Genomic DNA, 23,665 nt, shown 5'->3' with positions numbered 1-23,665 from the left:
TCTTGATTAAAACTTGCTATATGACTCCCCCCCCCCCCCCCTCCCACCTGACTTTCTAATACAGTCACCACACCCCACCCAGTTCGTTTACATTCTCTGTGAGCTCCTTGAGCATCGTATCTCTCCATTATGTCTGGAAACTTTCCAAAATTTCAAGTGTTTTAAAGTTGTTTCACATTTTTTGTACACTGATAATTTATAATTATGTGTACCTGTACCTAAATAAGCTTACATTCTGTGCTGGCATGTAGGTAAACATTAAAATCACTAAGAGTGTCTTATTAGTATTGAGGATGCCATATTAATAATGATGATAATAATAATAAGCAATAATAATAACTTGAGTCCTGGAAATGGGAAGTACAATGCCTGCACTTTAAAGGAGGGGTTTGGGATATTGGCAGTTTGGAGGGATATGTTGTGTATCTTTATATGTATATACTTCTAAACTGTTGTATTCTGAGCACCTCTGCAAAAACAGTGATTATGTGTGAGTGAGGTGAAAGTGTTGAATGATGAAAGTATTTTCTTTTTGGGTCACCCTGCCTCGGTGGGAGACGGCCGACTTGTTAAAAAAAACTCTGAGGCACATTAACCCTTTCAGGGTCGCCAGGCTCTCAATTGTGATAGGCAAATAAGCTGTAGTGTTGATATTAGCGCAATAATAAAGCATATTCTCCTGCTTCATGAGACTGAGCTCATGGCAACCAACAGTGGCTTCAAAGCCACCTTATCTTTAATGGATAATGTACTGTGTAGGTGCTTTACATAATGAGAAGCATTTCTTTTATTCATTGGAACCATGGCTAGGGCTAAAAGTAAGCAGGTTAAAACAATAAATGGAGAAAAAGAAATTGGAATGATTTATGCAGCAAGTATCACCACCAAACAGTACCAGCAGGTTGGTGTGGCGACCCTGGAAATTTGAAATTATGCTAGCCAAAATTAGTGCCGAATAACTGAAAGAACCGAATAACTGATTGCCGGATTTGTGATGGCGGACCTGTATTATACCAAGTGAGAGAGTAATTGTGGTAGGGGACCTGAATGCTAAAGTAGGAGAAACTTTTAGAGAGGGTGTGGTAGGTAAGTTTGGGGTGCCAGGTGTAAATGATAATGGGAGCTCTTTGATTGAACTTTGTATAGAAAGGGGTTTAGTTATAGGTAATACATATTTTAAGAAAAAGAGGATAAATAAGTATACAAGATATGATGTAGGGCGAAATGACAGTACAGTGGACCCCCCGCTTAACGATATTAATCCGTTCATGAGAGCTCATTGTTATGCGAAATTATCGTTATGCGGATGAATTTTCCCCATAAGAAATAATGGAAATCAAATTAATCCGTGCAAGACACCCCAAAGTATGAAAAAAAAAAACATTTTTACCACATGAATATTAATTTTAATACACACAAACTAAAAAGGCATGCACAATTACATGACACTTACCTTTATTGAAGATCTGGTGATGATTGATGGGATGGGAGGAGGAGAGAGTCTTAGTGTTTAGAAGGGGAATCCCCTTCCATTAAGACTTGAGGTGTCAAGTCCTTTTCTGGGGTTACTTTCCTTCTTCTTTTAATGCCACTAGGACCAGCTTCAGAGTCACTGGACTTATGTCGCACAACATATCTGTCCATAGTGGCCTGTACCTCTCGTTCCTTTATGACTTCCCTAAAGTGTTTCACAACATTGTCAGTGTAATAGTCACCAGCACGGCTTGCAATAGCTGTGTGAGGGTGATTTTCATCCATAAAGGTTTGCACTTTCAGCCACATTGCACAGATTTCCTTAATCTTTGTAGTAGGCAACTTCTTCACTTTCTCTATCCCCTCCTCCGAAGCACTTTCCTTAGGTCTGGCCTCTTGCTGTTGAAGTTGATCTAGCAGCTCATCAGTGGTTAATTCTTCATTGTCCTCCTCCACCAACTCTTCCACATCCTCCCCAATAACCTCCAACCCCAAGGACTTCCCCAATGCCACAATTGATTCCTCAACTAGCATACTCCTCTCAGGGTTAGCCTCAAATCCTTCAAAATCCCTTTGGTCTACACATTCTGGCCACAGTTTCTTCCAAGCAGAGTTCAAGGTCCTCTTAGTCACTCCCTCCCAAGCCTTACCTATAAGGTTTACACAATTGAGGATATTAAAGTGATCTCTCCAAAACTCTCTTAGAGTCAGTTGAGTTTCTGAGGTCACTACAAAGCACCTTTCAAACAGAGCTTTTGTGTACAGTTTTTTGAAGTTTGCAATAACCTGCTGGTCCATGGGCTGCAGGAGAGGAGTGGTATTAGGAGGCAAAAACTTCACCTTAATTAACCTCATGTCCCCATAAAGTCGCTCTGCCACGTCTGTAGGATGACCAGGGGCATTGTCTAACACCAATGGGGGCAAATGCATGGTGTAACCAGTCATAGAAAAAGTCCCTAGTGACCCATGCCTTACTGTTTGCCCTCCACAGCACACACAAATTAGCCTTGAGGATATTCTTTTGCCTGAACGCTCCGGGAGTGTCTGAGTGATACACTAATAAAGGCTTAACTTTGCAATCACCACTAGCATTCGAACACATCAACAGAGTAAGCCTGTCTTTCATAGGCTTATGTCCTGGGAGTGCCTTTTCCTCCTGAGTAATGTAGGTCCTGCTTGGCATTTTCTTCCAAAACAGGCCTGTTTCATCACAATTAAACACTTGTTCAGGTTTCAGTCCTTCACTGTCTATGTACTCCTTGAATTCCTGCACATATTTTTCAGCTGCTTTGTGGTCCGAACTGGCAGCCTCACCATGCCTTATCACACTATGTATGCCACTATGCTTCTTAACCCTTTCAGGGTCCGTCCCGTAGATCTACGGCTTTACGTTCAGGGTCCAAACCGTAGATCTACGCCATGAGCTCAGCTCACTCTGATAAACTGTGAGTGGTACATTTGGGCCTAGATATGAGATAATACATCTATGTGGTATGTGTGCACCACATAAAACAGATCCTGCAGCACACTGTGCATAATGAGAGAAAAAAAATGAAATCATGATTTTTCGATTAAAACAGCAACTTTGCAGTGTTTTTTCGTATGTTTTTTATAGTTGTATTTGCGATTTCTTGGTCTCATTTGATAGAATGGAAGACATATTACAGAAATAGAGATGATTTTGATTGGTTTTAGCATTGGAAATGGCTTGAAACTGAGCTCAAAGTAGCGGAAATGTTAAATTTTTGCCGATATTCAAGATTAAACAAACGACCTCACACGTCTAATACACATCAGCTGGTGGGTCTAATATACATTCACAAATATGGTGATGATATTTATACAATTATTACAGTATTGCATAACAGTAAATCTTCTATTTTTTGGTGTGAATAAAAATTCATTATGTGAATAAAAAATCAAAATGGAATTTATTTGTAAAGCCTCAAAACATAACTAATGAACAGAGGAAATGTTAGTTTAGTGCCAGGAATGCCTACATTGTTCATTCTGGACCCTATTTTGAAATTGGAATATTTTGAACTTTGTATTAAATTGGCCAAATTAACAATTTCCGATCACTTTATTTTGTAGTTGAAACAGTTGACTTGGCGATTTCTTGTGCTCAATCGATAGAATAGAAGTAATACTAGTGAAATAGCTAAGAATTTGGTTGATTGGAATAATGTAATTGGCCTAAAATGGGAGTCAAAGTCGGCAAAATCGCCGATTCGTAAATATCGCTGACACATCAAAATTCGCGAGAGCATAATTTCGTCAATTTTCCACCAATTTTCGTACTTTTTGTTTTATTACCTTCACAAAAAGATTCTCTACGATTTCATAAGAAAAAATAACAAATTTTTTTTTTGAAATATCTTGGACACTGGTGCGTGACTCCAGATTTGGGCCTTGGACCCTGAAAGGGTTAAATCTCTCAAACCAACCTTTGCTGGCCTTAAATTCACTCACATCATCACTAGTTGCAGGCATTTTTTTAATTAAATCCTGATGCAACTTCCTAGCCTTTTCACTTATGATCACTTGAGAGATGCTATCTCCTGCTATCTCTTTTTCATTTATGCACACCAATAAGAGTCTCTCAACATCTTCCATCACTTGCGATCTCTGTTTCGAAAACACAGTTGAACCTTTGGCAAGAACAGCTTCCTTGATTGCCTTTTCGTTGCCCACAATAGTAGCGATGGTTGACTGGGGTTTATTATACAACCTGGCCAGCTCGGAGACACGCACTCCACTTTCATACTTATCAATTTCTTTCTTTCTTCATCTCTATAGTAATTCTCACCCTTAATCCTGTAGGGTTGGCACTAGAAGCTTTCTTGGGGACCATGGTCACTTATTTTGCAGATAAAATCACCAAAAACAATGTAATGATACGAAATGTTCCGATTGTATGCTTGGATGTTACCGCGGAGGCTGGCTGGTAAACAATGCCACCGGAGGAACATGTGAGGCTGGCTAAGGTCGCACATTAGACGCGTCTCGGACGAACAGCGTTGAGTGGGTTTTTTAGCGGTATGCGAGGCAAAATCTTAGCGATAAAATGTATCGGTATGCGGATTTAACGTTATGTAAGGCCAACGGTATGTGGGGGTCCACTGTAGTTTGTTGGATTATGTATTGGTAGATAAAAGACTGTTGAGTAGACTTCAGGATGTACATGTTTATAGAGGGGCCACAGATATATCAGATCACTTTCTAGTTGTAGCTACACTGAGAGTAAAAGGTAGATGGGATACAAGGAGAATAGAAGCATCAGGGAAGAGAGAGGTGAAGGTTTATAAACTAAAAGAGGAGGCAGTTAGGGTAAGATGTAAACAGCTATTGGAGGATAGATGGGCTAATGAGAGCATAGGCAATGGGGTCGAAGAGGTATGGGGTAGGTTTAAAAATGTAGTGTTAGAGTGTTCAGCAGAAGTTTGTGGTTACAGGAAAGTGGGTGCAGGAGGGAAGAGGAGCGATTGGTGGAATGATGATGTAAAGAGAATAGTAAGGGAGAAAAAGTTAGCATATGAGAAGTTTTTACAAAGTAGAAGTGATGCAAGGAGGGAAGAGTATATGGAGAAAAAGAGAGAGGTTAAGAGAGTGGTGAAGCAATGTAAAAAGAGAGCAAATGAGAGTGGGTGAGATGTTATCAACAAATTTTGCTGAAAAATAAGAAAAAGTTTTGGAGTGAGATTAACAAGTTAAGGAAGCCTAGAGAACAAATGGATTTGTCAGTTAAAAATAGGAGAGGAGAGTTATTAAATGGAGAGTTAGAGGTATTGGGAAGATGGAGGGAATATTTTGAGGAATTGTTAAATGTTGATGAAGATAGGGAAGCTGTGATTTCATGTATAGGGCAAGGAGGAATAACATCTTGTAGGAGTGAGGAAGAGCCAGTTGTGAGTGTGGGGAAAGTTCGTGAGGCAGTAGGTAAAATGAGAGGGGGTAAGGCAGCTGGGATTGATGGGATAAAGATAGAAATGTTAAAAGCAGGCGGGGATATAGTTTTGGAGTGGTTGGAGCAATTATTTAATAAATGTATGGAATAGGCTAAGGTACCTAGGGATTGGCAGAGAGCATGCATAGTTCCTTTGTATAAAGGCAAAGGGGACAAAAGAGAGTGCAAAAATTATAGGGGGATAAATCTGTTGAGTATACCTGGTAAAGTGTATGGTAGAGTTATTGAAAGAATTAAGAGTAAGATGGAGAATAGGATAGCAGATGAACAAGGAGGCTTTAGGAAAGGTAGGGGGTGTGTGGACCAGGTGTTTACAGTGAAACAGATAAGTGAACAGTATTTAGATAAGGCTAAAGAGGTCTTTGTGGCATTTATGGATTTGGAAAAGGCGTATGACAGGGTGGATAGGGGGGCAATGTGGCAGATGTTGGAAGTGTATGGTGTAAGAGGTAGGTTACTGAAAGCAGTGAAGAGTTTTTACGAGGATAGTGAGGCTCAAGTTAGAGTATGTAGGAAAGAGGGAAATTATTTCCCAGTAAAAGTAGGCCTTAGACAAGGATGTGTGATGTCACCGTGGTTGTTTAATATATTTATAGATGGGGTTGTAAGAGAAGTAAATGCGAGGGTCTTGGCAAGAGGCGTGGAGTTAAAAGATAAAGAATCACACATAAAGTGGGAGTTGTCACAGTTGCTCTTTGCTGATGACACTATGCTCTTGGGAGATTCTGAAGAGAAGTTGCAGAGATTGGTGGATGAATTTGGTAGGGTATGCAAAAGAAGAAAATTAAAAGTGAATACAGGAAAGAGAAAGGTTATGAGGACAACAAAAAGATTAGGTGATGAAAGATTGGATATCAGATTGGAGGGAGAGAGTATGGAGGAGGTGAATGTATTCAGATATTTGGGAGTGGACGTGTCAGCAGATGGGTCTATGAAAGATGAGGTGAATCATAGAATTGATGATGGGAAAAGGGTGAGTGGTGCACTTAGGAGTCTGTGGAGACAAAGAACTTTGTCCTTGGAGGCAAAGAGGGGAATGTATGAGAGTATAGTTTTACCAACGCTCTTATATGGATGTGAAGCATGGGTGATGAATGTTGCAGCGAGGAGAAGGCTGGAGGCAGTGGAGATGTCATGTCTGAGGGCAATGTGTGGTGTGAATATAATGCAGAGAATTCGTAGTTTGGAAGTTAGGAGGAGGTGCGGGATTACCAAAACTGTGTTGTCCAGAGGGCTGAGGAAGGGTTGTTGAGGTGGTTCGGACATGTAGAGAGAATGGAGCGAAACAGAATGACTTCAAGAGTGTATCAGTCTGTAGTGGAAGGAAGGCGGGGTAGGGGTCGGCCTAGTAAAGGTTGGAGGGAGGGGGTAAAGGAGGCTTTGTGTGTGAGGGGCTTGGACTTCCAGCAGGCATGCGTGAGCGTGTTTGATAGTGAATGGAGACAAATGGTTTTTAATACTGGACGTGCTGTTGGAGTGTGAGCAAAGTAACATTTATGAAGGGGTTCAGTGAAACCGGCAGGCCGGACTTGAGTCCTGGAGATGGGAAGTACAGTGCCTGCACTCTGAAGGAGGGGTGTTAATGTTGCAGTTTAAAAACTGTAGTGTAAAGCACCCTTCTGGCAAGACAGTGATGGAGTGAATGATGGTGAAAGTTTTTCTTTTTCGGGCCACCCTGCCTTGGTGGGAATCGGCCAGTGTGATAATAAAAAAAATACATATTATTATTATTATTATTATTATTATTATTATTATTAACCCTTTCAGGGTCCGTCCCGTAGATCTACGGCTTTACTTTCAGGGTCCAAACCGTAGATCTACGCCATGAGCTCAGCTCACTCTGATAAACTGTGAGTTTTACATTTGGGCCTAGATATGAGAGAATACATCTATGTGGTATGTGTGCACCACATAAAACAGATCCTGCAGCACACTGTGCATAATGAGAGAAAAAAATGAAATCATGATTTTTCGATTAAAACAGCAACTTTGCAGTGTTTTTTCGTATGTTTTTTATAGTTGTATTTGCGATTTCTTGGTCTCATTTGATAGAATGGAAGACATATCACAGAAATAGAGATGATTTTGATTGGTTTTAGCATTGGAAATGGCTTGAAACTGAGCTCAAAGTAGCGGAAATGTTAAATTTTTGCCGATATTCAAGAGTAAACAAACGACCTCACACGTCTAATACACATCAGCTGGTGGGTCTAATATACATTCACAAATATGGTGATGATATTTATACAATTATTACAGTATTGCATAACAGTAAATCTTCTATTTTTTGGTGTGAATAAAAATTCATTATGTGAATAAAAAATCAAAATGGAATTTATTTGTAAAGCCTCAAAACATAACTAATGAACAGAGGAAATGTTAGTTTAGTGCCAGGAATGCCTACATTGTTCATTCTGGACCCTATTTTGAAATTGGAATATTTTGAACTTTGTGTTAAATTGGCCAAATTAACAATTTCCGATCACTTTATTTTGTAGTTGAAACAGTTGACTTGGTGATTTCTTGTGCTCAATCGATAGAATAGAAGTAATACTAGTGAAATAGCTAAGAATTTGGTTGATTGGAATAATGTAATTGGCCTAAAATGGGAGTCAAAGTCGGCAAAATCGCCGATTCGTAAATATCGCTGACACATCAAAATTCGCGAGAGCATAATTTCGTCAATTTTCCACCAATTTTCGTACTTTTTGTTTTATTACCTTCACAAAAAGATTCTCTACGATTTCATAAGAAAAAATAACAAATTTTTTTTTTGAAATATCTTGGACACTGGTGCGTGACTCCAGATTTGGGCCTTGGACCCTGAAAGGGTTAATATTTTATTATTGTTATTATTATTACAATATAAATAATTTGTAATTTTTAATCACACAAAAAATAGAAGATTTACTGTTATGCAGACTACTGCATTATTGTAATAATTGTCTAAATAATGTCAACCCATTCATGACTGCATAATTGAATGGGCAGTGATGTCATTTGTTTACTCTTGAACATCGCCAAAGAATCGAACATTTCTGCTACTTCGAGCTCAATTTCAAGGTACTTTTTTCGTGAAACAATCAAAATCATGCCTATTTCTGTAATATATCTTCCATTCTATCGAATGAGACCCAAAAAACAAGAACCAACCTTAAAAACTATACAGAAATACCGCTAAAGGGCGGCTAATGGCTGAGAAATGAACTCCAATATTTATGGTCCGATTTCTTTCATTTTTGGTGTACGTTAAGAAACATCTTCCCATCATACATTGCCCAAGCTTCAATAAGATAGTCCAACAAATCAATATTATATCATAGTGACTATCTGTCCATTTAACTTTATTTACCATTACTTAATTTAGTCCCTTATATATATATTCGCAATTGTTAAAATAATCAAGGTGCTATTCTCAGGTGCTAAAGTGTTATGAGATCACTATTTTGCCATCATATTCCCAAGCTCACTTATTTGATTACCACTTTATTTGTTCATCACAACTTATGTTAGTCCCTTTTAAATTGTCTCCTTTATTTTTAACCTTAAAGAACTACCTTCAAAGAACTACCTACAGTTATATTCCCAAGCTCCTTTATTTGATCATCACTTCAACAGCACGTCAAGTATTAAAAACCATTTGTCTCCATTCACTCCTATCAAACACGCTCACGCATGCCTGCTGGAAGTCCAAGCCCCTCGCACACAAAACCTCCTTTACCCCCTCCCTCCAACCTTTCCTAGGCCGACCCCTACCCCGCCTTCCTTCCACTACAGACTGATACACTCTTGAAGTCATTCTGTTTCGCTCCATTCTCTCTACATGTCCGAACCACCTCAACAACCCTTCCTCAGCCCTCTGGACAACAGTTTTGGTAATCCCGCACCTCCTCCTAACTTCCAAACTACGAATTCTCTGCATTATATTCACACCACACATTGCCCTCAGACATGACATCTCCACTGCCTCCAGCCTTCTCCTCGCTGCAACTTTCATCACCCATGCTTCACACCCATATAAGAGCGTTGGTAAAACTATAGTCTCATACATTCCCCTCTTTGCCTCCAAGGACAAAGTTTTTTGTCTCCAAAGACTCCTAAGTGCACCACTCACCCTTTTCCCCTCATCAATTCTATGATTCACCTCATCTTTCATAGACCCATCCGCTGACACGTCCACTCCCAAATATCTGAATACATTCACCTCCTCCATACTCTCTCCCTCCAATCTGATATCCAATCTTTCATCACCTAATCATTTTGTTGTCCTCATAACCTTTCTCTTTCCTGTATTCACTTGTAATTTTCTTCTTTTGCATACCCTACCAAATTCATCCACCAATCTCTGCAACTTCTCTTCAGAATCTCCCAAGAGCACAGTGTCATCAGCAAAGAGCAACTGTGACAACTCCCACTTTATGTGTGATTCTTTATCTTTTAACTCCACACCTCTTGCCAAGACCCTCGCATTTACTTCTCTTACAACCCCATCTATAAATATTAAACAACCACGGTGACATCACACATCCTTGTCTAAGGCCTACTTTTACTGGGAAATAATTTCCCTCTTTCCTACATACTCTAACTTGAGCCTCACTATCCTCGTAAAAACTCTTCACTGCTTTCAGTAACCTACCTCCTACACCATACACCTGCAACATCTGCCACATTGCCCCCCTATCCACCCTGTCATATGCCTTTTCCAAATCCATAAATGCCACAGAGACCTCTTTAGCCTTATCTAAATACTGTTCACTTATATGTTTCACTGTAAACACCTGGTCCACACACCCCCTACCTTTCCTTAAGCCTCCTTGTTCATCTGCTATCCTATTCTCCATCTTACTCTTAATTCTTTCAATAATAACTCTACCATACACTTTACCAGGTATACTCAACAGACTTATCCCCCTATAATTTTTGCACTCTCTTTTGTCCCCTTTGCCTTTATGCAAAGGAACTATGCATGCTCTCTGCCAATCCCTAGGTACCTTACCCTCTTCCATACATTTATTAAATAATTGCACCAACCACTCCAAAACTATATCCCCACCTGCTTTTAACATTTCTATCTTTATCCCATCAATCCTGGCTGCCTTACCCCCTTTCATTTTACCTACTGCCTCACGAACTTCCCCCACACTCACAACTGGCTCTTCCTCACTCCTACAAGATGTTATTCCTCCTTGCCCTATACACAAAATCACAGCTTCCCTATCTTCATCAACATTTAACAATTCCTCAAAATATTCCCTCCATCTTCCCAATACCTCTAACTCTCCATTTAATAACTCTCCTCTCCTATTTTTAACTGACAAATCCATTTGTTCTCTAGGCTTCCTTAACTTGTTAATCTCACTCCAAAACTTTTTCTTATTTTTCAGCAAACTTTGTTGATAACTTCTCACCCACTCTCATTTGCTCTCTTTTTACATTGCTTCACCACTCTCTTAACCTCTTTCTTTTTCTCCATATACTCGTCCCTCCTTGCATCACTTCTAATTTGTAAAAACTTCTCATATGCTAACTTTTTCTCCCTTACTACTCTCTTTACATCATCATTCCACCAATCGCTCCTCTTCCCTCCCGCACCCACTTTCCTGTAACCACAAACTTCTGCTGAACACTCTAACACTACATTTTTAAACCTACCCCATACCTCTTCGACCCCATTGCCTATGCTCTCATTAGCCCATCTATCCTCCAATAGCTGTTTATATCTTACCCTGACTGCCTCCTCTTTTAGTTTATAAACCTTCACCTCTCTCTTCCCTGATGCTTCTATTCTCCTTGTATCCCATCTACCTTTTACTCTCAGTGTAGCTACAACTAGAAAGTGATCTGATATATCTGTGGCCCCTCTATAAACATGTACATCCTGAAGTCTACTCAACAATCTTTTATCTAACAATACATAATCCAACAAACTACTGTTATTTCGCCTTACATCATATCTGGTATACTTATTTATCCTCTTTTTCTTATAATATGTATTACCTATAACTAAACCCCTTTCTATACAAAGTTCAATCAAAGGGCTCCCATTATCATTTACACTTGGCACCCCAAACTTACCTACCACACACTCTCTAAAAGTTTCTCCTACTAAAGCATTCAGGTCGCCTACCACAATTACTCTCTCACTTGGTTCAAAGGCTCCTATACATTCACTTAACATCTCCCAAAATTTCTCTCTCTCCTCTACATTCCTCTCTTTTCCAGGTGCATACACGCTTATTATGACCCAATTTTCGCATCCAACCTTTACTTTAATCCACATAATTCTTGAATTTACACATTCATATTCTCTTTTCTCCTTCCATAACTGATCCTTCAACATTACTGCTACCCCTTCCTTTGCTCTAACTCTCTCAGATACTCCAGATTTAATTCCATTTATTTCCCCCCACCGAAACTCCCCTACCCCCTTCAGCTTTGTTTCGCTTAGGGCCAGGACATCCAGCTTCTTTTCATTCATAACATCAGCAATCATCTGTTTCTTGTCATCTGCACTACATCCACACACATTCAAGCATCCCAGTTTTATAAAGTTTTTCTTCTTCTCTTTTTTAGTAAATGTCTACAGGAGAAGGGGTTACTAGCCCATTGCTCCCGGCATTTTAGTCGCCTCATACGACACGCATGGCTTACGGAGGAAAGATTCTTTTCCACTTCCCCGTGGACAATAGAAGAAATAAAGAAGAACAAGAGCTATTTAGAAAAAGGAGAAAAACCTAGATGTATGTATATATATATGCATGTGCGTGTCTGTGAAGTGTGACCAAAGTGTAAGTAGGAGTAGCAAGATATCCCTGTTATCTACCATGTTTATGAGACAGAAAAAGAAACCAGCAATCCTACCATCATGCAAAACAGTTACAGGTTTCTGTTTCACAGTCATCTGGCAGGACGGTAGTACTTCCCTGGGTGGTTGCTGTCTACCAACCTACTACCTGAGCTAGAAATCTATACAGATATTGACGAATGTATTAATAATTTTCTAAAAAAGACCCAGTACTTCTATAACAAGCACTGCCCTAAAAAACTAAACAGATGACAGCTAAGAGACCGAACAGCCCCTGGCTAACACCCAGCATCCTCAAATCCATTAATACAAAGCACCAATATGAAAAACAGTACAGAATGGGTCACTTAACCAGAGACCAAACAAAACGTTACTCGTCAATCCTAACCTGCCTTATAAGAAGGGCTAAAAAACTGTATTATGAGAACAGATTATCCAACTTAAAAGGTGATATAAAAAAGACCTGGAAAACCCTATCAGAAATTCTAGGAATAAAAAAGATATCATGAAATAGCGCAATTGAACTAACAAAACCAGATGAACCCCAACTCACACCAACTGAAACAGCAAACAGACTCAATGAATTCTTCACAATAGGAAAAAACCTTGCCAATAAAATCCCAAGCTCTAATACCCCACCCAATGACTACCTCACTGGCAACTGCCCGAACACACTGTTCCTAGCTCCGACTAACCCAACAGAAGTCTCCCTTATTATCAACACGTTAAAAAACAAGACAGGAGATTTAAATGCCTTACCACCCTTTATATTCAAAAAAGTGTCACAAGTGCTGTCACCAATCATTGCAACACTCTTCAACAAATCCATCGAATACTCTACCTTCCCTACAGTTCTCAAAATAGCGAGGGTCACCCCGATCCATAAAGGAGGAGACCAAACAGACTTGAATAACTATAGGCCAATATCCAACTTACACCCTCTCTCTAAAATCTTTGAAAAATTAATTCATAAGCGAATCTATTCCTACCTCATCTCCCACAACATACTCAGGCCTAATAAAAATATTATTGTTGCTATTATACACATGCTAGAACAAATATACACTGCACTAGAGAAAAAAGAAGTCCCACTGGGGATCTTCATTGATTTATGTAAAGCTTTTGATACAGTTGAGGAGGCAGTTAGGGTAAGATATAAACAGCTATTGGAGGATAGATGGGCTAATGAGAGCATAGGCAATGGGGTCGAAGAGGTATGGGGTAGGTTTAAAAATGTAGTGTTAGAGTGTTCAGCAGAAGTTTGTGGTTACAGGAAAGTGGGTGCAGGAGGGAAGAGGAGCGATTGGTGGAATGATGATGTAAAGAGAGTAGTAAGGGAGAAAAAGTTAGCATATGAGAAGTTTTTACAAAGTAGAAGTGATGCAAGGAGGGAAGAGTATATGGAGAAAAAGAGAGAAGTTAAGAGAGTGGTGAAGCAATGTAAAAAGAGAGCAAATGAGAGAGTGGGTGAGATGTTATCAACAAATTTTGTTGAAAATAAGAAAAAGTTTTGGAGTGAGATTAACAAGTTAAGAAAGCCTAGAGAACAAATGGATTTGTCAGTTAAAAATAGGAGAGGAGAGTTATTAAATGGAGAGTTAGAGGTATTGGGAAGATGGAGGGAATATTTTGAGGAATTGTTAAATGTTTATGAAGATAGGGAAGCTGTGATTTCGTGTATAGGGCAAGGAGGAATAACATCTTGTAGGAGTGAGGAAGAGCCAGTTGTGAGTGTGGGGGAAGTTCGTGAGGCAGTAGGTAAAATGAAAGGGGGTAAGGCAGCCGGGATTGATGGGATAAAGATAGAAATGTTAAAAGCAGGTGGGGATATAGTTTTGGAGTGGTTGGTGCAATTATTTAATAAATGTATGGAAGAGGGTAAGGTACCTAGGGATTGGCAGAGAGCATGCATAGTTCCTTTGTATAAAGGCAAAGGGGATAAAAGAGAGTGCAAAAATTATAGGGGGATAAGTCTGTTGAGTGTACCTGGTAAAGTGTATGGTAGAGTTATAATTGAAAGAATTAAGAGTAAGACGGAGAATAGGATAGCAGATGAACAAGGAGGCTTTAGGAAAGGTAGGGGGTGTGTGGACCAGGTGTTTACAGTGAAACATATAAGTGAACAGTATTTAGATAAGGCTAAAGAGGTCTTTGTGGCATTTATGGATTTGGAAAAGGCGTATGACAGGGTGGATAGGGGGGCAATGTGGCAGATGTTGCAAGTGTATGGTGTAGGAGGTAGGTTACTGAAAGCAGTGAAGAGTTTTTACGAGGATAGTGAGGCTCAAGTTAGAGTATGTAGGAAAGAAAGAAATTTTTTCCCAGTAAAAGTAGGCCTTAGACAAGGATGTGTGATGTCACCGTGGTTGTTTAATATATTTATAGATGGGGTTGTAAGAGAAGTAAATGCGAGGGTCTTGGCAAGAGGCGTGGAGTTAAAAGATAAAGAATCACACACAAAGTGGGAGTTGTCACAGCTGCTCTTTGCTGATGACACTGTGCTCTTGGGAGATTCTGAAGAGAAGTTGCAGAGATTGGTGGATGAATTTGGTAGGGTGTGCAAAAGAAGAAAATTAAAGGTAAATACAGGAAAGAGTAAGGTTATGAGGATAACAAAAAGATTAGGTGATGAAAGATTGAATATCAGATTGGAGGGAGAGAGTATGGAGGAGGTGAACGTATTCAGATATTTGGGAGTGGACGTGTCAGCGGATGGGTCTATGAAAGATGAGGTGAATCATAGAATTGATGAGGGAAAAAGAGTGAGTGGTGCACTTAGGAGTCTGTGGAGACAAAGAACTTTGTCCTTGGAGGCAAAGAGGGGAATGTATGAGAGTATAGTTTTACCAACGCTCTTATATGGGTGTGAAGCGTGGGTGATGAATGTTGCAGCGAGGAGAAGGCTGGAGGCAGTGGAGATGTCATGTCTGAGGGCAATGTGTGGTGTGAATATAATGCAGAGAATTCGTAGTTTGGAAGTTAGGAGGAGGTGCGGGATTACCAAAACTGTTGTCCAGAGGGCTGAGGAAGGGTTGTTGAGGTGGTTCGGACATGGAGAGAGAATGGAGCGAAACAGAATGACTTCAAGAGTGTATCAGTCTGTAGTGGACGGAAGGCGGGGTAGGGGTCGGCCTAGGAAGGGTTGGAGGGAGGGGGTAAAGGAGGTTTTGTGTGCGAGGGGCTTGGACTTCCAGCAGGCATGCGTGAGCGTGTTTGATAGGAGTGAATGGAGACAAATGGTTTTTAATACTTGACGTGCTGTTGGAGTGTGAGCAAAGTAACATTTATGAAGGGATTCAGGGAAACCGGCAGGCCGGACTTGAGTCCTGGAGATGGGAAGTACAGTGCCTGCACTCTGAAGGAGGGGTGTTAATGTTGCAGTTTAAAAACTGTAGTAAAAGTACTCTTCTGGCAAGACAGTGATGGAGTGAATGATGGTGAAAGTTTTTCTTTTTCGGGCCACCCTGCCTTGGTGGGAATCGGCCAGTGTGTTAATAATAATAATAATAATAAAAAATAAATAAAACAAACAAATGAGATGCAATTCCCTAGATCAAGTGCAAGAACCCCTCACCAGCGTCAAGGAACCTCCCTTGAGGCTTGCTCGCTTATGGAAATTTCGCTCGCGTATGGAAGCAAAAAATCGATTTAGCGACTGCTCGTATTTGGAGAAACTCGCATGTGGATGCGCTTGCAAGTGGAGGTTCCACTGTACTTTACCTGGTATACTCAGTAAATTTCTTCTGTCTTATTTCAACAAACCAGCCATATTCCACTGAGGCAGGGTGGCCCAAAAAGAAAAACGAAAGTTTCTCTTTTTAACTTCACTAATGTGTACAGGAGAAGGGGTTACTAGCCCCTTGCTCCTGGCATGTTATTTGCCTCTTGTGACACGCATGGCTTACAGAGGAAGAATTCTGTTCCACTTTCCCATGGAGATAAGAGGAAAGAAACAAGAACAAGAACTAGTAAGAAAATATAAGAAAACCCAGAGGGGTGTGTATTTATATGCTATAACATGCATGTGTAGTGTGATCTAAGTGTAAGTAGAAGTGGCAAGATGTACATGAAATCTTGCATGTTTATGAAACGGAAAAAAGCACCAGCAATCCTACTATCATGTAAAACAATTACAGACTTCCGTTTTACACTCACTTGACAGGATGGTAGTACCTCCCTGGGTGGTTGCTGTCTACCAACCTATTACTTAGGACTCAGTGCATTTATTCCTCTATAATTTTTACAATCTCTCTTGTCCTCCGTTCCCTTTTATAAAAGAACTATACACGCTCTCTGCCAATCCCTACGTACCTTTCACTCTTTCATACATTTATTGAACAAAAATACCAACCATTCCATACATACATAACATACATATGTGTGTGTGTGATATGCATGTGTGAATGACGTGTGTGTATGACGTGTGTGTATGACAAACATGTGTATGACATACATGTGTGTATATAATTAATATTTTTTTATCCCATAATGTCTTGCAAAACATTGCTGTAAATATTGAAGATGTTAGTACATAAACATTGCCTGTGTTGCTGCAGCTGAGTCGACTCGAGCTGACGGAGATTCCAATTGACAAGGAGGAAGGTGACGATGCTGAGTTAGTTGTCCTGGAAGCTGAAGCTCTTGATCAGCTTGACCCCAAGAAGCTTCAATACCAGCTTACTATCCTGGAAGAAAAGCTGGCACAGTCAAAACCCAACTTGGCTGTTGTTCACGAATATCGCAAGAAGGTATAGTAAACTTGCATATGATAATGACTGTTCATGAAAATTGCAAGAAGGTACAGTAAATATATTTGTAATACTGACAGTTGTTCATGAATATTGCAAGAATTTACAGTAAACATACTTATAATACTGAATGTTCATAAATATTGCAAGAAGGTACAGTAAAAATGCTTATAATACTGAATGTTGTTCATGAATATTGTAAGAAGGTACAGTAAACATACTTATAATACTGAGTGCTCAATAATAACCCACATGGAGGCAGAAACTATATATTTTGATCCCCTTCTGGGATCCTCTTCAGCAGATACATAAGTGAAATAAGAATAAGAATATATAGCCTCACCTCACTTAGTAACATACTTGTTTGCTGACTACGTAACATACTTGTTTGCTGACTACTCAGAGTTATGACCAGCTCTCCGACCAATATGCAAGCCTAAGTAGTGTATATTAGAGCTAATTTCCTCTATTCTGTTTATTACAGTGTACAGTCCACTATAAACATTTAGTAATAAAGTTGGTAGAATTACCGACAATATGTAAAGTAAGAGGACACAAGTGCAACTAATGTGACATTTATTGTGGCAACGTTTCGCTCTCCAGGAGCTTTATCAAGCCATTACAAACAATACATGGACACAGAGGGTATATAAAGGCTCAGAGTGAGGTGAATACTAGTGAGGTACCATTTCGATGTTCACTAGTAGTAGTAGTAGTAGTAGTAGTAGTGGTAGTGACAAAAGTAATACAATATGGTAGAGCAATTAATTCGTACATGTTACCCAAGTAATAGCTTTTATATCCTTTTACTCATGTACGAATTAATTGCTCTACCATATTGTATTACTTTTGTCACTACCACTACTACTACTACTACTACTACTACCACTAGTGAACATCGAAATGGTACCTCACTAGTATTCACCTCACTCTGAGCCTTTATATACCCTCTGTGTCCATGTATTGTTTGTAATGGCTTGATAAAGCTCCTGGAGAGCGAAACGTTGCCACAATAAATGTCACATTAGTTGCACTTGTGTCCTTTTACTTTACATATAAACATTTAAAAATGATGCAAAGGTGACATTAAAAAAATATCTAAAGATGGTTGACACAAACCCACTACCAGTACAGTATGCTTCTCACTTAACCACCAGTTCACTTACTGACCTACTCTTAGGAATGGAACTCGGTTGTTAAATGAGGAGAGGCTGTATAGGGAAGGTTGCACCTCACTCTCTGCAAGTAAGTTGGGGGACATGTCAAGCATTGAGAAGACAGGTCTTAACCCTTTCAGGGTCCAAGGCCAAAATCGAAAGGGGTTCCCCAGTGTCCAAGAAATTTTGAAAAAAAGAAAAAATTATTTTTTCTTACACACTCATCTGAGTTTTCTTTGATTTTATCTTAATAGTTCTTGGTCTTATTACTTTTCCTTTTATATCCATGGGGAAGTGGAATAAGAATCTTTCCTCCGTGAGCCATGCGTGTTGTAAAAGTCAACTAAAATGCCGGGAACAATGGGCTAGTAACCCCTTTTCCTGTAATAATTACTAAAAAGAATAAGAAGAAGAAAATTGTCAAAGTAGGAAGTCTGAATGTGCGTGGATGTTGTGCAAATGATAAGAAAGAGATGATTGTGGATGTTATGAATGAGAAGAAGCTGGATGTCCTGGCTTTCAGTGAAACAAAGCTGAAGGGGGTGGGAGAGTTTCAGTGGAGAGGAATAAATGGGATTAGGTCAGGGGTTTCAAATAGAGTTAGAGCTAAAGAAGGAGTAGCAATAATGTTGAAGGATAAGTTATGGCAGGAAAAGAGAGACTATAAATGTATTAATTCAAGGATTATATGGAGTAAAATAAAGGTTGGATGTGAAAAGTGGGTTATAGTAAGCATATATGCACCTGGAGAAGGGAGAAGTGTAGAGGAGAGAGAGAGATTTTGGGAAATGTTGAGTGAATGCGTGGGGAGTTTTGAACCAAGTGTGAGAGTAATGGTGGTTGGGGATTTCAATGCTAAAGTAGGCAAAAATGTTGTGGAGGGAGTAGTAGGTAAATTTGAGGTGCCAGGGGTAAATGAAAATGGGGAACCTTTAATTGAGCTATTTATAGAAAGAGGTTTGGTAGCAAGTAATACATATTTTATGAAGAAGAGGATAAATAAATATGCAAGATATGATATAACACGTAATGAAAGTAGTTTGTTAGATTATGTATTGATGAATAAAAGGTTGATGGGTAGGCTCCAGGATGTACATGTTTATAGAGGGGCAACTGATATGTCGGATCATTATTTAGTTGTAGCTACAGTTAGAGTAAGAGGTAGATGGGAAAAGAGGAAAATGGCAACAACAAACAAGAGGGAAGTGAAAGTGTATAAACTAAGGGAGGAGGAAGTTCGGGTGAGATATAAGCAACTATTGGCAGAAAGGTGGGCTGGTGCAAGTATGAGTAGTGGGGGGGGGGGGTTAAGAGGGTTGGAATAGTTTTAAAAATGCAGTATTAGAATGTGGGGCAGAAGTTTGTGTGTATAGGAGGGTGGGTGCAGGAGGAAAGAGGAGTAATTGGTGGAATGAAGAAGTAAAGGGTGTGATAAAAGAGAAAAAGTTAGCTTATGAGAGGTTTTTAAAAAGCAGAAGTGTTATAAGAAGAGTAGAGTATATGGAGAGTAAAAGAAAGGTGAAGAGTGGTGAGAGAGTGCAAAAGCAGAGCAGATGACAGAGTGGGAGAGGCACTGTCAAGAAATTTTAATGAAAATAAGAAAAAAATTTGGAGTGAGTTAAACAAGTTAAGAAAACTTAGAGAACGAATGGATTTGTCAGTTAAAAACAGAGTAGGGGAGTTAGTAGATGGGGAGATGGAGGTTTTGGGTAGATGGCGAGAATATTTTGAGGAACTTTTAAATGTCGACGAAGATAGGGAATCGGTAATTTCATGCACTGGCTTGGAAGGTGTACCATCTTTTAGGAGTGAAGAAGAACAGGATGTGAGTGCGGGGGAGGTGCATGAGGCATTACATAGAATGAAAGGGGGTAAAGCAGCTGGAACTGATGGGATCATGACAGAAATGTTAAAAGCAGGGGGGGATATAGTGTTGGAGTGGTTGGTATTTTTGTTTAACCCTTTCAGGGTCCAAGGCCAAAATCTGAAGTCACGCACCAGTGTCCAAGAAATTTTGAAAAAAAAAAAATTATTTTTCTTACAGAATTAAAGAGCATATTTTTGTGAAGGTAATAAAACAAAAAAAAATAAGAATCTGATCAGTACTTACCAAGATACAGTGCCAAGAAGTTTATAGAAAATGATGTGGTGGTGGCAACATCGATGAATTCCACATACGCGTATTATATTATTTTGTTGTTTTAGTTGTTTTTTCTTTTCTTTTCCAATTTTTTTCTATTCCTACTAACATTTGGGGCCTGAGAGACCAATACTGTATATAATTGATATATATAAACTCACTGTATTGAACACAATAACCGCACTAAAGTTATTATCATATTATTGTTTACCACTGTTGTTTATTACAATAAACATGCACAAATATTGTATAATACTAATGTTCTATCATATATTTACATATTTACAATCACTGGACATGGTTTTAGAACTGCTGGAGCTTGTGGAACTCCTTGAAACAAGGCACCATGCACAGAGGCACCTTACATTCCTCACACATAAACCGAGTGTCTTTGCGTCTTTGTTGCCGTCGTTTTGTTTGTGCACAGACAATGCATCTCTTCTGAGCAAATTTCTTTTGAGTTGAAGGAAGCTGTATTATGAAATGATCACCTTCTCTCCTCAAACGCTTGGGTATATCCTGAGGAATTCGAGGACCATGTTGTATTGCAGGTGTTGTTACCTGGTACTTCATTATGAGTTGTCTGACAACAGACAAACAAAATTCACCATACGGTGGTCTGTTACCAGTCTTTATTTGGTACATATTATATGCATTGAGCATTGAAATGTCCATGAGATGGAAGAAAAGTTTCATGTACCACTTGTAACTCTTACGAACACAGTCAACAAAACCAATCTGCATGTCACACTTGTCAACCAAGCGCATGTTTTGTGTATAATCAATCACTGACACTGGTTTTCGAATACGTTCATTAGTCACTCGATCAACTTTGCCACTGTCTTGCATTTCATTACGGTGAATGGTTGTCAACAATGTGACATCTCGTTTGTCATGCCACCGTAATGCCATGATGTCATTGGCAGTAAACACCTGCACGTCATCACCACGAACACCTGCGTTGAGCCTGGGCATATGTTTACGATTAGAACGCACTGTGCCACACACATCTGTCTTGTTCACTCGCATGAAATCACTGAGTAATGGGCTTGTGTACCAGTTATCGGTATATAATGTATGCCCCTTACCAAGATAAGGTGCCATCATGTTTCTCACTACGTCACCTGAGATACCCAATGACATCTTGGTATCTTTCAATGTTTTACTACCCGTGTATACAACAATATCCAACACCAGGCCACTGTCACAATCACAGAGTACAAACAGTTTTATACCAAAGCGGTTCCTCTTGCTCGGTATATACTGCTTGAATGACAGTCTACCTTTGAACAAAATCAAAGACTTGTCAATTACAAGATTCTTGAATGGATAAAAGTATATCCTGAACTTTTGTTTGAGATACATGAAAACATTTCTAATCTTGTATAACCTGTCACTTCTGTCAGGCCTGGTTTTGTCAGAGAAGTGCAACATACGTAACAGTAAGATAAACCTGTTCACTGGTATTATTTCACTGAAGACCGGGGTAGAAATTAGCCGATCTGTGGACCAGTATGCTTTTATATTATGCTTATAGACGTGAGGCATAAGCATTATTGTTGCAAAAAGCAAATACATTTCTGCAACAGTCATCTCTTTCCACCTGTGTAGTCTTGACTGTGGTGATAAGATCGTATTTGCCATGGTGTACTGAAAATACTTATTACTTTCCCTGGCAATAATTTCCATCAATGGCTGGTCAAAGAATAATTCAAAGAATTCCAGTTCATTGGCCATGGTTCCAAGGGGACAGGTAGGTAGAATTCCACTTTGAGAGTCATCAAAGTGGTGAGGCTTGGGAACAAAATTGGGATTTTGCTGCCAATCCCACATACGGTTTTCTGGTGGATACTGGACATCATAGGCTAGTTGTACGGGTGGTTGTGGTTGTGGCGGGCTGGTGGCTGATGCTCCGCTTTGTCCTTGAACTGACGAGTCAGCAGCGTGGGTCCCCGCGTGGCACGGTGAGTCACGCATGGCGGTGCCACTACTACCACCAGCACCACTAACACCATCCACTAATGCCTGTGGCTCATCCATGCCAAGTGTAGCCACATCATCATAATCACTATCACTACCTAAAATGGGTGTAGGGCCAAGGGATGTACTCCGAGATGTACTCCGGGATGTACTCCGTCCCCTGGGCACAGCATAGGGTACACTACCCGAGCGCATGCGGCAGCGAACATACCGACGCTTCACTGGTGAATATGATTCCTCACTATCACTACTCGAATGATCGTCGAGCGCAATAATATCACAATCCACGTCAGAATCATCGTCATTACTGAAGTCAGAGGCCTGGCCACGCGAAAATATTAGTTTTCTCTTACGTTTAGGAACACCCGACCGTGAGTCACGAGTGCCCACACCAGAGGTAGAAGGTCGAGGATCGTCGGGGTTTTCTGCACTATTATCGATATCCTGGTCATTATTTTCGGTCACTAACTTATCAAAGCCGTAGAATTCGTCTTCATTTCCACTTCCATCAGTGTCAGAACTATCAGACGGGAAGAGGAGAGTCCCAATTTTCCGGGGAGTGAGAGCTGACTTGCGACGAGGCATGGTGAACAAGGGTGACTGAGCCGGCGTTCCCATAATGCTATGCAGGCGCCTAGATTTTTTGTTTATGGTGCACACCCACGGCGCAGACCCATTCTCTCATATGTAGGCCTATGAGCGCTTTCGCGCTAAATTTGATGGCGCTAGAATTTTGGCGTAGATCTACGGTTTGGACACTCACCATAAAGCCGTAGATCTACGGGACGGACCCTGAAAGGGTTAATAAATGTTTGAAAGAGGGGAAGGTACCTAGGGATTGGCAGAGAGCATGTATGGTCCCTTTATATAAAGGGCAGGGGGACAAAAGAGATTGTAAAAATTATAGAGGAATAAGTTCACTCAGTATACCAGGAAAAGTGTATGGTAGGGTTATAATTGAAAGAATTAGAGGTAAGACAGAATGTAGGATTGCGGATGAGCAAGGAGGTTTCAGAGTGGGTAGGGGATGTGTAGATCAAGTGTTTACATTGAAACATATATGTGAACAGTATTTAGATAAAGGTAGGGAAGTTTTTATTGCATTTATGAATTTAGAAAAGGCATATGATAGAGTGGATAGGGGAGCAATGTGGCAGATGTTGCAAGTATATGGAATAGTTGGTAAGTTACTAAATGCTGTAAAGATTTTTTATGAGGATAGTGAGGCTCAGGTTAGGGTTTGTTGAAGAGAGGGAGACTACTTCTCGTAAAAGTAGGTCTTAGACAGGGATGTGTAATGTCACCATGGTTGTTAAATATATTTATAGATGGGGTTGTAAAAGAGGTAAGTGCTAGAGTGTTCGGGAGAGGGGTGGGATTAAATTATGGGGAATT

General features: G+C 39.9%; 1 protein-coding gene across 3 annotated transcripts in view; it reads left to right on the top strand.

Annotated features, from left to right (window-relative positions):
• Positions 1 to 23,665, top strand: part of glu (structural maintenance of chromosomes 4-like protein gluon) — a 429,361-nt gene that overhangs the window by 244,934 nt on the left and 160,762 nt on the right. For all 3 annotated transcript variants that reach the window (XM_070083815.1, XM_070083816.1, XM_070083817.1), the window contains one exon: positions 16,802 to 16,993. In XM_070083815.1, the coding sequence (XP_069939916.1) occupies positions 16,802 to 16,993 (192 nt within the window). The remainder of the gene's footprint in view (positions 1 to 16,801; positions 16,994 to 23,665) is intronic.

This window comes from Cherax quadricarinatus, chromosome 10 (genome assembly GCF_038502225.1).
Source record: "Cherax quadricarinatus isolate ZL_2023a chromosome 10, ASM3850222v1, whole genome shotgun sequence".
NCBI lineage: Eukaryota > Metazoa > Arthropoda > Malacostraca > Decapoda > Parastacidae > Cherax > Cherax quadricarinatus.
This window is presented reverse-complemented; position numbering and strand designations above follow the sequence as displayed.